This window comes from Salmo salar, chromosome ssa09, assembly GCF_905237065.1.
Source record: "Salmo salar chromosome ssa09, Ssal_v3.1, whole genome shotgun sequence".
Classification (NCBI taxonomy): Eukaryota; Metazoa; Chordata; class Actinopteri; order Salmoniformes; family Salmonidae; genus Salmo; species Salmo salar.
This window is the reverse complement of record NC_059450.1, coordinates 110,900,749-110,912,771: the sequence shown is the minus strand read 5'-3', so window position 1 is coordinate 110,912,771 and position 12,023 is coordinate 110,900,749. Positions and strand designations below refer to the sequence as shown.

Genomic DNA, 12,023 nt, shown 5'->3' with positions numbered 1-12,023 from the left:
GCTGACACTAAAACATACTGACATTCTGATAGCAGCACTTGACACTTAAACAGTATGGGTCTGCAACAAAGACTTGTCTGGGTCTTGCTAGTGTGTCTGTCAGACAGTTGTGTGTAGGAGAAGGGAAAAGAAATATACTGCTAAAAAAAATAAAGGGAACACTTAAACGACGAGATCCTAGATCTGAATGAAAGAAATAATCTTATTAAATACTTTTTTCTTTACATAGTTGAATGTGCTGACAACAAAATCACACAAAAATAATCAATGGAAATCCAATTTATCAACCCATGGAGGTCTGGGTTTGGAGTCACACTCAAAATTAAAGTGGAAAACCACACTACAGGCTGATCCAACTTTGATGTAATGTCCTTAAAACAAGTCAAAATGAGGCTCAGTAGTGTGTGGCCTCCACGTGCCTGTATGACCTCCCTACAACGCCTGGGCATGCTCCTGATGAGGTGGTGGACGGTCTCCTGAGGGATCTCCTCCCAGACCTGGACTAAAGCATCCGCCAACTCCTGGACAGTCTGTGGTGCAACATGGCGTTGGTGGATGGAGCGAGACATGATGTCCCAGATGTGCTCAATTGGATTCAGGTCTGGGGAATGGGTGGGCCAGTCCATAGCATCAATGCCTTCCTCTTGCAGGAACTGCTGACACACTCCAGCCACATGAGGTCTAGCATTGTCTTGCATTAGGAGGAAACCAGGGCCAACCGCACCAGCATATGTTCTCACAAGGGGTCTGAGGATCTCATCTCGGTACCTAATGGCAGTCAGGCTACCTCTGGCGAGCACATGGAGGGCTGTGCGGCCCCCCAAAGAAATGCCACCCCACACCATGACTGACCCACCGCCAAACCGGTCATGCTGGAGGATGTTGCAGGCAGCAGAACGTTCTCCACGGCATCTCCAGACTCTGTCACGTCTGCCACGTGCTCAGTGTGAACCTGCTTTCATCTGTGAAGAGCACAGGGCACCAGTGGCGAATTTGCCAATCTTGGTGTTCTCTGGCAAATGCCAAACGTCCTGCACGGTGTTGGGCTGTAAGCACAACCCCCAACTGTGGATGTCGGGCCCTCATACCACCCTCATGGAATCTGTTTCTGACCGTTTGAGCAGACACATGCACATTTGTGGCCTGCTGGAGGTCATTTTGCAGGGCTCTGGCAGTGCTTCTCCTGCTCCTCCTTGCACAAAGGCGGAGGTAGCGGTCCTGCTGCTGGGTTGTTGCCCTCCTACGGCCTCCTCCACGTCTCCTGATGTACTGGCCTGTCTCCTGGTAGCACCTCCATGCTCTGGACACTACGCTGACAGACACAGCAAACCTTCTTGCCACAGCTCGCATTGATGTGCCATCCTGGATGAGCTGCACTACCTGAGCCACTTGTGTGGGTTGTAGACGCCGTCTCATGCTACCACTAGTGTGAAAGCACTGCCAGCATTCAAAAGTGACCAAAACATCAGCCAGGAAGCATAGGAACTGAGAAGTGGTCTGTGGTCCCCACCTGCAGAACCACTCCTTTATTGGGAGTGTCTTGCTAATTGCCTATAATTTCCACCTGTTGTCTATTCCATTTGCACAACAGCATGTGAAATTTATTGTCAATCTGTGTTGCTTCCTAAGTGGACAGTTTGATTTCACAGAAGTGTGATTGACTTGGAGATACTATGTGTTGTTTAAATGTTCCCTTTATTTTTTTGAGCAGTGTATAATCCCTTCTCTTTGAATTCATTAATTTTCTTTCTCTTTCATCTCTTTCACTCCTCCTTTTACTTTTTTTTTCACCTGCCCATCAGTGCAAACGCTGCTGGCATTCAGGACAACCTGGACAACGAGACAGAGACTGAGTCGGTCGTGTTGCTAGAGAGAGAGAGGGAGCGGGAGAGAGACCGGGGCAGGGAGAGGGAGAGGGAGAGGCCGCGAAGGAAAGAAAAAGACACTCATGACCATGGTAAGTCTTAGTGTCTGTCCATCTGCCTTCATGTCACAGCCTTTCCCACTTATAGTCCATGGGCCAGCAGAAAAATTTGTCCAATTTGGTGTGGCAAAGGTTTGATGGTATTAAATTGTACCCCACAAGCCCCTGATCAAATTGATATATGATAACCGCTTTCTATGTTTTTAACACCTTTTATATATCTTGTTGAATGGGAGTCGATGCAATAGAATGTTGACAAGTTGGGAAGTTCACATGCTTGTTGAAAATGACTGAATCAAACAACAAAAGAACATTCTATTGGGTGAATCTCATCTTAAAAACCATGCGATTTGTAAAAATTGGTATCACATATAATGATTTAACTAGACTGACTCATCAGTGAAACAACAATGTTACAAGTAGCAGAACTACATACAGCTGAAGTCTGAAGTTTACATACACCTTTACATTTAAAGTCAGTTTTTCACAATTCCTGACATCTAATCCTAGTAAAGATTCCCTGGCTTAGGTCAGTTAGGATCACCACTTTATTTAGAGAATGTGAAATGTCAGAATAATAATAGAGAGAATGATTTATTTCGGCTTTTATTTCTTTCATCACATTCCCAGTGGGTCAGAAGTTTACATACACTCAATTAGTATTTGGTAGCATTGCCTTTAAATTGTTTAACTTGGGTCAAACATTTCAGGTAGCCTTCCAAAAGCTTCCCACAATAAGTTGGGTGAATTTTGGCCCATTCCTCCTGACAGAGCTGGTGTAACTGAGTCAGGTTTGTAGGCCTCCTTGCTTGCACACGCTTCTTCAGATCTCCCCAGAAATTTTCTATAGGATTGAGGTCAGGGCTTGGCCACTCCAATACCTTGACTTTGTTGTCCTTAAGCCATTTTAACAGAACTTTGGAAGTATGCTTGGTGTCATTGTCCATTTGGAAGACCCATTTGCGACCAAGCTTTAACTTCCTGACTGATGTCTTGAAATGTTGCTTCAATATATCCACATCATTTCCCTGCCTCATGATGCCATCTATTTTGTGAAGTGCACCAGTCCCTCCTGCAGCAAAGCACCCCCACAACATGATGCTGCCACCCCCGTGCTTCACGGATGGGATGGTGTTCTTCAGCTTGCAGGCCTCCCCCTTTTACCTCCAAACATAACAATGGTCATTATGGCCAAACAGTTCTATTTTTGTTTCATCAGACCAGAGGACATTTCTCCAAAAAGTACGATATTTGTCCCCATGTGCAGTTGCAAACCGTAGTCTGGCTTTTTTATGGTGGTTTTGGAGCAGTGGCTTCTTCCTTGCTGAACGGCCTTTCAGGTTATGTCAATATTGGACTTGTTTTATTGTGGATATAGATACTTTTGTACCTGTTTCCTCCAGCATCTTCACAAGGTCCTTTGCTGTTGTTCTGGGATTGATTTGCACTTTTTGCACCAAAGTACGTTCATCTCTAGGAGACAGAACGCTTCTCCTTCCTGAGCGGTATGACGGCTGCGTGGTCCTATGGTGTTTATACCTGCGTACTATTGATTGTACAGATGAACGTGGTACCTTCAGGCATTTGGAAATTGCTCCCAAGGATAAACCAGACTTGTGGAGGTCTATAATGTTTTTTCTGTGGTCTTGGCTGATTTTTTTTGATTTTCCCATGATGTTTGAAGGTAGGCCTTGAAATACATCCAAGGTAGGCCTTGAAATACATCCACAGGTACACCTTCAATTGACTCAAATGATGTCAATTAGCCTATCAGAAGCTTCTAAAGCCATGACCAAATTTTCTGGAATTGTCCAAGCTGTTTAAAGGCACAGTCAACTTAGTGTATGTAGACTTCTGACCCACTGGAATTGTGATACAGTGAATTATAAGTGAAATTATCTGTCTGTAAACAATTGTTGGAGAAATTACTTGTGTCATGCACAAATTAGATGGCCTAACCAACTTGCTAAAACTATAGTTGGTTACTAAGAAATTTGTGGAGTGGTTGAAAAACGAGTTTTAATGACTCCAACCTAAGTGTATGTAAACTTCCGACTTCAACTGTATTTGTTTTAGGGAAATTGGTCATACTGGGAAATAATAGAGGCCAAGTCCCACTCATTTATAATTCAGGACCTTCCTTCTGTGATAAAGCAGAAACTGCCTAATCTTTTATGGGATCTATTGGGGGAAAATATTTATTGACGGTTTGTTTCCAAGTCAATAATTATCTGGGCACAAATTGTAATTTTCACGAGTTATCTCCTATTTGGAATAACAATTTTATTTTATCTGGCTCTATGTCCTTTACATTCCCTCATTGGTCTATTTTTAAGGATATTTTCAACCTGCAAGGGCTTCGTTCCTTTCAAGATCTGAAAGAGTCGTATTTTCTCCCAGGTTCTTCCTGTTTTTTTTTTTTAACTCTCAGACCGTAGAAAACCTACAGGGTACCATAGGACACCAAAAGCATGCTCCCACTCTTTATTTAAATAATGTAATACATCTACCTGTTATGGAGGTCAGGGAGAATGACCTAAAAATCAATCAAATTCAATGAAATGTATTTATAAAGCCCTTCTTACATCAGCTGAAGTCACAAAGTGCTGTACAGAAACCCAGCCTAAAACCCCAAACAGCAAGCAATGCAGGTGTAAAAGCACGGTGGCGAGGAAAAACTCCCTAGAAAGGCCAGAACCTAGGAATAAACCAAGAGAGGAACCAGGCTATGAGGGGTGGTGTCACGACTTCCGCCGAAGTCGGCTCCTCTCCTTGTTCTGGCTGCGTTCGGCGTTCGACGTCACCGGCCTTCTAGCCATCGCTGCTCCATTTTTCATTGTTCCATTTGTTTTGTCTTGTTCCCTGCACACCTGGTTTACATTCCCTAATTACACTGCTGTATATTCCTCTGTTCGCCCCATGTCTTTATGTGGAATTGTTTGGTGTTACGTGTTTTATGTGACGCGCCTGGCTGGTTTTCATGATCCGTGTTTATTTCACGAAGTATGTTTATTTGGTAAACTATAGCTTTTGTGACTGTTTTTGCGCTTTGCACTTTTGCCATTTTGCTGGAGATTTTGACGCAGTTGTGTCTGTCTGCTGTTTGCTTCTGCCTAAATAAAGTGTGCGCCTGTTCACAACTCTCTGCTCTCCTGCACCTGACTTCGCTACCAGTACGCACACCCGTGACAGGTGGCCAGTCCTCTTCTGGCTGTGCCGGGTGGAGATTATAACAGAACATGGCCAAGATGTTCAAAATGTTCATAGATGACCAGCAAGGTCAAATAATAATAATCACAGTGGTTGTCGAGGGTGCAACAGGTCAGCACCTCAGGAGGAAATGTCAGTTGGCTTTTCATAGCCGATCATTCAGAGTGTCTCTACCGCTCCTGCTGTCTCTAGAGAGTTGAAAACAGCAGGTCTGGGACAGGTAGCACGTCCGGTGAAGATGTGAGGGTTCTATAGCCGCAGGCAGAACAGTTGAAACTGGAGCAGCAGTACGGCCAGGTGGACTGGGGACAGCAAGGAGTCATCAGGCCAGGTAGTCCTGAGGCATGGTCCTAGGGCTCAGGTCCTCCGAGAGAGAGAGAGAAAGAAAGAAAGAAAGAAAGAAAGAGAGAAAAAGAGAGAAAGAGAATTAGAGAGAGCATACTTAAATTTACACAGGACACCAGATAAGACAGGAGAAATACTCGAGATATAACAGACTGACCCTAGCCCTCCGACACATAAACTACTGCAGCATAAATACTGGAGGCTGAGACAGGAGGGGTCAGGAGACACTGTGGCCCCGTCCGACGATACCCCCGGACAGGGCCAAACAGGCAGGATATAACCCCACCCACTTTACCAAAGCACAGCCCCCACACCACTAGAGGGATATCTTCAATCACCAACTTACTATCCTGAGACAAGGCTGAGTATAGCCCACAAAGATCTCCGCCACGGCACAACCCAAGGGGGGGCGCCAACCCGGACAGGAAGATCACGTCTGTGACTCAACCACTGAAGTGATGCACCCCTCCTAGGGACGGCATGGAAGAACACCAGTAAGCCAGTGACTCAGCCCCATTTTATTGAAATTATGCAATTGGTGATTAGAAAAAATCCAATCTTTTAGCAATTGAACTATTGCTGATGTCCTCGACAACCCTCAGCAGCCACTAACCAATACAATTCAGTAGGCCCTATACCAATGGTAAGCAACTCTGTTCCTGGAGTACCACAGGTGCTGCTGGACTTTGTTCCAACTAGGCACCACACCTGACCAGCTGAGCTAATTGACAGAGAGGAAGAGGCCCAAATCGATAGAAAATCTGTCTTCCTCCAGCATTTGGCGTTTCTTTCAAGGAGTTTTTGTGTGGAGGTCAAAATGAATGGCTTATTTGCTATGTGAGGTTTATTTGATAAAATTGAAGTTTTGTAATGCTTAAGTTGATACGAGTGCACTGATATAAGTAGGACACGTGACATCCCGGCAACTTTGAGAAAAAACATTTCATATCGGAGTTGTCTCAAGATGGCTATGCATATTCATGGCATGAGGCTAGTAGCATAGCATCTCTCTCCATTGAATACAGGTGGTTGACGTCAACAACCCTCATCGAATATTTAAAAAAGGATTACAATAATGAGATGCAGGGGCGCAACTTTTGTTTGAGAAACGTGTGGTGGGGGGAGGGGCATTTTGTTTTTATCCAGTCGGATAAAAACTTCAAACAGCCTACCCGACCGCTCGGAGGCGTCCGCATGGTCCTAAAGCAAACCGTTGCCTAGTTTTGTATCATATTCCAATGATAAAACTGGGGGGACAAAAAATGCAATTTCAAAATGTTGGGGGGACATGTCCTCCCCGTCCCCAGTGAAAGTTGCGCCCCTGATGAGATGTATCTACCAATCCAAAGAAAGGATAAGCGGGAGCTAGACAGACCGCCATGCCGCTTTGTGGACAATGACTCCCATTGTTACAGCGGAGAGACATGAATCTTGTCAGTATATCCATAATCTTTCATAATTGATCAGCTCAGTGATTGCCTAAATTCAACACAACTAGTCTTCCAGGTCAGTTATATCAAAAACATGAAGTGCCAGGTCTTCTCCTCCAATGCCCTGTACGCTTCTCTCTCACACTGAGAGGCAAAGAGAGAGGATGTCAGGAATAAAAAAATATACACTGCACACACATTTACTTTTTCCACCTTTTGTTACGTTACAGCCTTATTCTAAAATGAATTAAAAAGTTTCTCCCCCTCATCAATCAAGACACAATACCCCATAATGACAAAGCAAAATAAAACACTGAAATATCACATTTACATAAGTATTCAGACCCTTTACTCAGTACTTTGTTGAAGCACCTTTGGCCGAGATTACAGCCTCAAGTCTTCTTGGGTATGACGCTACAAGCTTGGCACACCTGTCGTTGTCCTGTTGGATGGTGAACCTTCACGCCAGTCAGAGGTCCTGAGCGTTCTAGAGCAGGTTTTCATCAAGGATCTCTCTGTACTTTGCTCCGTTCATCTTTCCCTCGATCCTGACTAGTCTTCCTGCCGCTGACAAACATCCCCACAGCATGATGCTGCCACCACCATGCTTCACTGTAGGGATGGTGCTAGGTTTCCTCAAGACGTGACGCTTGGCATTCAGGCCAAAGAGTTCAATTTTGGTTTCATCACACTAGATAATCTTGTTTCTGATGGTCTGAGAGTCCTTTAGGTGCCTTTTGGCAAACTCCAAGTGGGCTCTCGTGCATTTTACTGAGGAGTGGCTTCTGTCTCAGCCACTCTACCATAAAGGCCTGATTGGTAGAGTGCTGCAGAGATGGTTGTCCTTCTGGAAGGTTCTCCCATCTCCACGGAGGAACCCTGGAGCTCTGTCAGAGTTACCATCGGGTTCTTGGTCACCTCCCTGACCAAGGCCCTTCTCCCCCGATTGACCAGTTTGGCCGGGCGGCCAGCTCTAGGAAGAGTCTTGGTGGTTCCAAGCTTCTTCCATTTAAGAATGATGGAGGCCACTGTGTTCTTTGGGGCCTTCAGTGCTGCAGAAATGTTTTGGTACCCTTCCCCAGATCTGTGCCTTAACACAATCCTGTCTCGGAGCTCTACGGACAATTCCTTCGACCTCATGGCTTGGATTTTGCTCTGACATGCACTGTTAACTGTGGGACCTTATATAGACAGGTGTGTGCCTTTCCAAATCATGTCCGAACAATTGGATTTTCTCCAGGTGGACTCCAATCAAGTTGTTGAAACATCTCAAGGATGATCAATGGAAACAGGATGCACCTGAGCTCAATTTCGAGTCTCATAGCAAAGGGTCTGAATAATTATGTAAATAAGACATTTCTAAAAACCTGTTTTCGCTTTGTCATTATGTTTTTTTTTATTTTTTATCCATTTTAGAAGAAGTCTGTTACGTAACAAAATGTGGAAAAAGTCAAGAGGTCTGAATACACTGTATATTCTGAACCTAGCTGGGCTAAGTCAAGCCAAGCTATACTGAAGTTGCCTGGTTACGCAACCACCGTAGTTGAACTGTGCTGAAAAGCACAGTGGGAAATGAAAATATCGGAACCAGCACAGTTCGGTTGGGTTGGCACATAGTATGAAAAGGCAATTATGAAGTATTCATAATGATTAGTATTCATCCTCTTATTAGGGCATACCATAGCAAAACATTTTTCTTACAAAAAACTGGTGTTTTGAAAATGAAAATTTGCATTCAGGTATTCCCTTCCCATTTGTCTTTTTTCTTCCAATTTGTTTCTACTGAACGCTACCCGGTTTACTTTTACTCTCTTCTGCTTGCCTGGCGCCCTCCTCAGGTGGCAGGTTGAATGGTCACACGCGTCCAGAGCGGGAGACGCGGCGACCGGAGCTGGCGGGGTACGAGAGCTCATCCACGCTGATGAGTTCTGAGCTGGAGACGACAAGCTTTTTCAACTCTGAAGACGATGACGCATCTAGTCGGTGAGCACCACACACACACACACACACACACACACACACACACACACACACACTGATGGATCAACAAAAAATTGCTTTTAATTATGTCAGTGAGGGGACTAAAGTGAAGGGACTAAATATCCCAAAACAACTACAGCCACAATGATAAGTGGAACATCCATTAAATATGAAGAGATCACCTCAAGGTTGTTCATTGCTGCCAGTGTTGGTTGCAATAGGCCTTGACGGGTTAGGACCAAAGGGAAGCGGTAAGGAGCGAATTGACTATCCATTCATTTACACTCACACTCACGTACACTGTATATACAAAAATATGTGGACACCCCTTCAAATTAGTGGATTCGTCTATTTCAGCCACACCCATTGCTGACAGGTACAAAAGCAAGCACACAGCCATGTGATCTCTATAGACAAATATTGACAGTAGAATGGCCTTACTGAAGAGCTCAGTTACTTTCAACGTGGCACCCTTCATAGGATGCCACCTTTCCAACAAGTCAGTTCGTCAAATTTCTGCCTTGCTAGAGCTGCCCCAGTCAAATGTAGGTGCTGTTATTGTGAAGTGGAAATGTCTAGGAGCAACAACGGCTCAGCTGTGAATTGGTTGGCCACACAATCTCACAAAACAGGACCAGCGAGTGCTGAAGCGCATAGCGTGTAAATAAATCGTCTGTCCTCGGTTGCAACACTCACTACCGAATTCCAAACTGCCTCTGAAAGCAATGTCGGCACAAGAACTGTTCACTGCTTCATGAAATGTGTTCATTGGGATCACCATGTGCAATGCCAAGCGTCGACTGGACTCGGGAGTAGTAGAAACACGTTCTCTGGATTGATGAATCATGCTTCACCATCTGGCAGTCCGACGGATGAATCTGGGTTTGGCGGATGCCAGGAGAACACTACCTGCCCCAATGCATATTGCCAACTGTAAAGTTTGGTGGAGGAGAAATAATGATTTGGGCTAGGCCCCTTAGTTCCAGTGAAGGGAAATCTTAATGCTACAGCATACACTGACATTCTAGACGATTCTGTGCTTTCAACTTTGTGGTCACAGTTTGGGGAAGGCCCTTTCCTGTTTCAGCATGACTATGGCCCCTTGCATAAAGCGAGGTCCGTACAGAAATTGTTTGTCGAGATCGGTGTGGAAGAACTTAACTGGCCTGCACAGAACCCTGACCTCAACCCCATCGAACACCTGAATTGGAATGCCGACTGTGAGCCAGGCCTAATCGCCCAACATCAGTGCCCGACCTCACTAATGCTCTTGTGGCTGAATGAAAGCAAATCCCCGCAGCAATGTTCCAACATCTAGTGGAAAGCCTTCCCAGAAGAGTGGAGGCTGTTATAAAGCTGCAAAGGCGGGACCAACTCCATATTAATGCCCATGATTTTGGAATGAGATGTTTGATGAGCATGTGGCCGAATACTTTTGGTCATGTAGTGTACATTTACCCAAGACACTAAAAATGTGTCCTATCACATGAAAACATTACATAAACCACTTGACCAACTTACACATCCACTTGATGTACAGTGAGGGAAAAAAGTATTTGATCCCCTGCTGATTTTGTATGTTTGCCCACTGACAAAGAAATGATCAGTCTATAATTTTAATGGTAGGTTTATTTGAACAGTGAGAGACAGAATAACAACAAAAGAATCCAGAAAAACACATGTCAAAAATGTTATAAATTGATTTGCATTTTAATGAGGGAAATAAGTATTTGACCCCCTCTCAATCAGAAAGATTTCTGGCTCCCAAGTGTCTTTTATACAGGTAACGAGCTGAGATTAGGAGCACACTCTTAACCTGTTGGGGCTAGGGGGCAGTATTTTCACGGCTGGATAAAAAAACGTACCCGATTTAATCTGGTTACTAATCCTACCCAGTAACTAGAATATGCATATACTTATTATATATGGATAGAAAACACCCTAAAGTTTCTAAAACTGTTTGAATGGTGTCTGTGAGTATAACAGAACTCATTTGGCAGGCAAAACCCTGAGACAGATTCTGACAGGAAGTGGATATCTGATGTGTTGTATTACCTTTAAACCTATGCCATTGAAAAACACAGGGGCTGAGGAATATTTTGGCACTTCCTATTGCTTCCACTAGATGTCACCAGCCTTTACAAAGTGTTTTGAGTCTTTTACTGTGAGATCTGACCGAACAAGAGCCATGGAACGGTGATGGTCGATTAGACTCTGGCGCGCGAGTTCATGTTGGGTACCCTCGTTCCAATACGTTATAAAAGAGAATGCATTCGTCCACCTTGAATATTATTCATGTTCTGGTTAAAAAAGGCCCTAATGATTTATGCTATACAACGTTTGACATGTTTGAACGAACGTAAATATATTTTTTCCCCTCGTTCATGAAGTGAAGTCCGGCGGGCTTAGATCATGTGCTAACAAGACGGAGATTTTTGGACATAAATGATGAGCTTTTTTGAACAAAACTACATTCGTTATGGACCTGTGATACCTGGAAGTGACATCTGATGAAGAGAATCAAAGGTAATGGATTATTTACATAGTATTTTCGATTTTAGATCTCCCCAACATGGCGGCTAGTCTGTATCGCAACGCGTATTTTTCTGGGCGCAGTGCTCAGATTATTGCAAAGTGTGATTTCCCAGTAAGGTTATTTTTAAATCTGGCAAGTTGATTGCGTTCAAGAGATGTAAATCTATAATTCTTTAAATGACAATATAATATTTTACCAATGTTTTCTAATTTTAATTATTTAATTTGTGGTGCTGACTTGACTGCCGGTTATTGGAGGGAAACGATTTCCTCAACATCAATGCCATAGTAAAACGCTGTTTTTGGATATAAATATGAACTTGATAGAACTAAAAATGCATGCATTGTCTAACATAATGTCCTAGGAGTGTCATCTGATGGAGATTGTAAAAGGTTAGTGCATCATTTTAGCTGGTTTTATGGTTTTGGTGACCCTGTCTTTGAATTGACAAAACATTACACACAGCTATTGTCAATGTACTCTCCTAACATAATCTAACTTTATGCTTTCGCCGTAAAACCTTTTTGAAATCGGACAACGTGGTTAGATTAAGGACATGTTTATCTTTCAAAGGGTGTAAGATAGTTGTATGTTTGAA

The 12,023-nt window shown here is 43.8% G+C and overlaps 1 protein-coding gene across 4 annotated transcripts in view; it reads left to right on the top strand.

Moving 5' to 3' along the window:
- Positions 1–12,023, top strand: part of LOC106612406 (segment polarity protein dishevelled homolog DVL-3) — a 54,479-nt gene that overhangs the window by 27,616 nt on the left and 14,840 nt on the right. For all 4 annotated transcript variants that reach the window (XM_014213505.2, XM_014213504.2, XM_014213507.2 and 1 more), the window contains 2 exons: positions 1,803–1,957; positions 8,748–8,892. In XM_014213505.2, the coding sequence (XP_014068980.1) occupies positions 1,803–1,957; positions 8,748–8,892 (300 nt within the window). The remainder of the gene's footprint in view (positions 1–1,802; positions 1,958–8,747; positions 8,893–12,023) is intronic.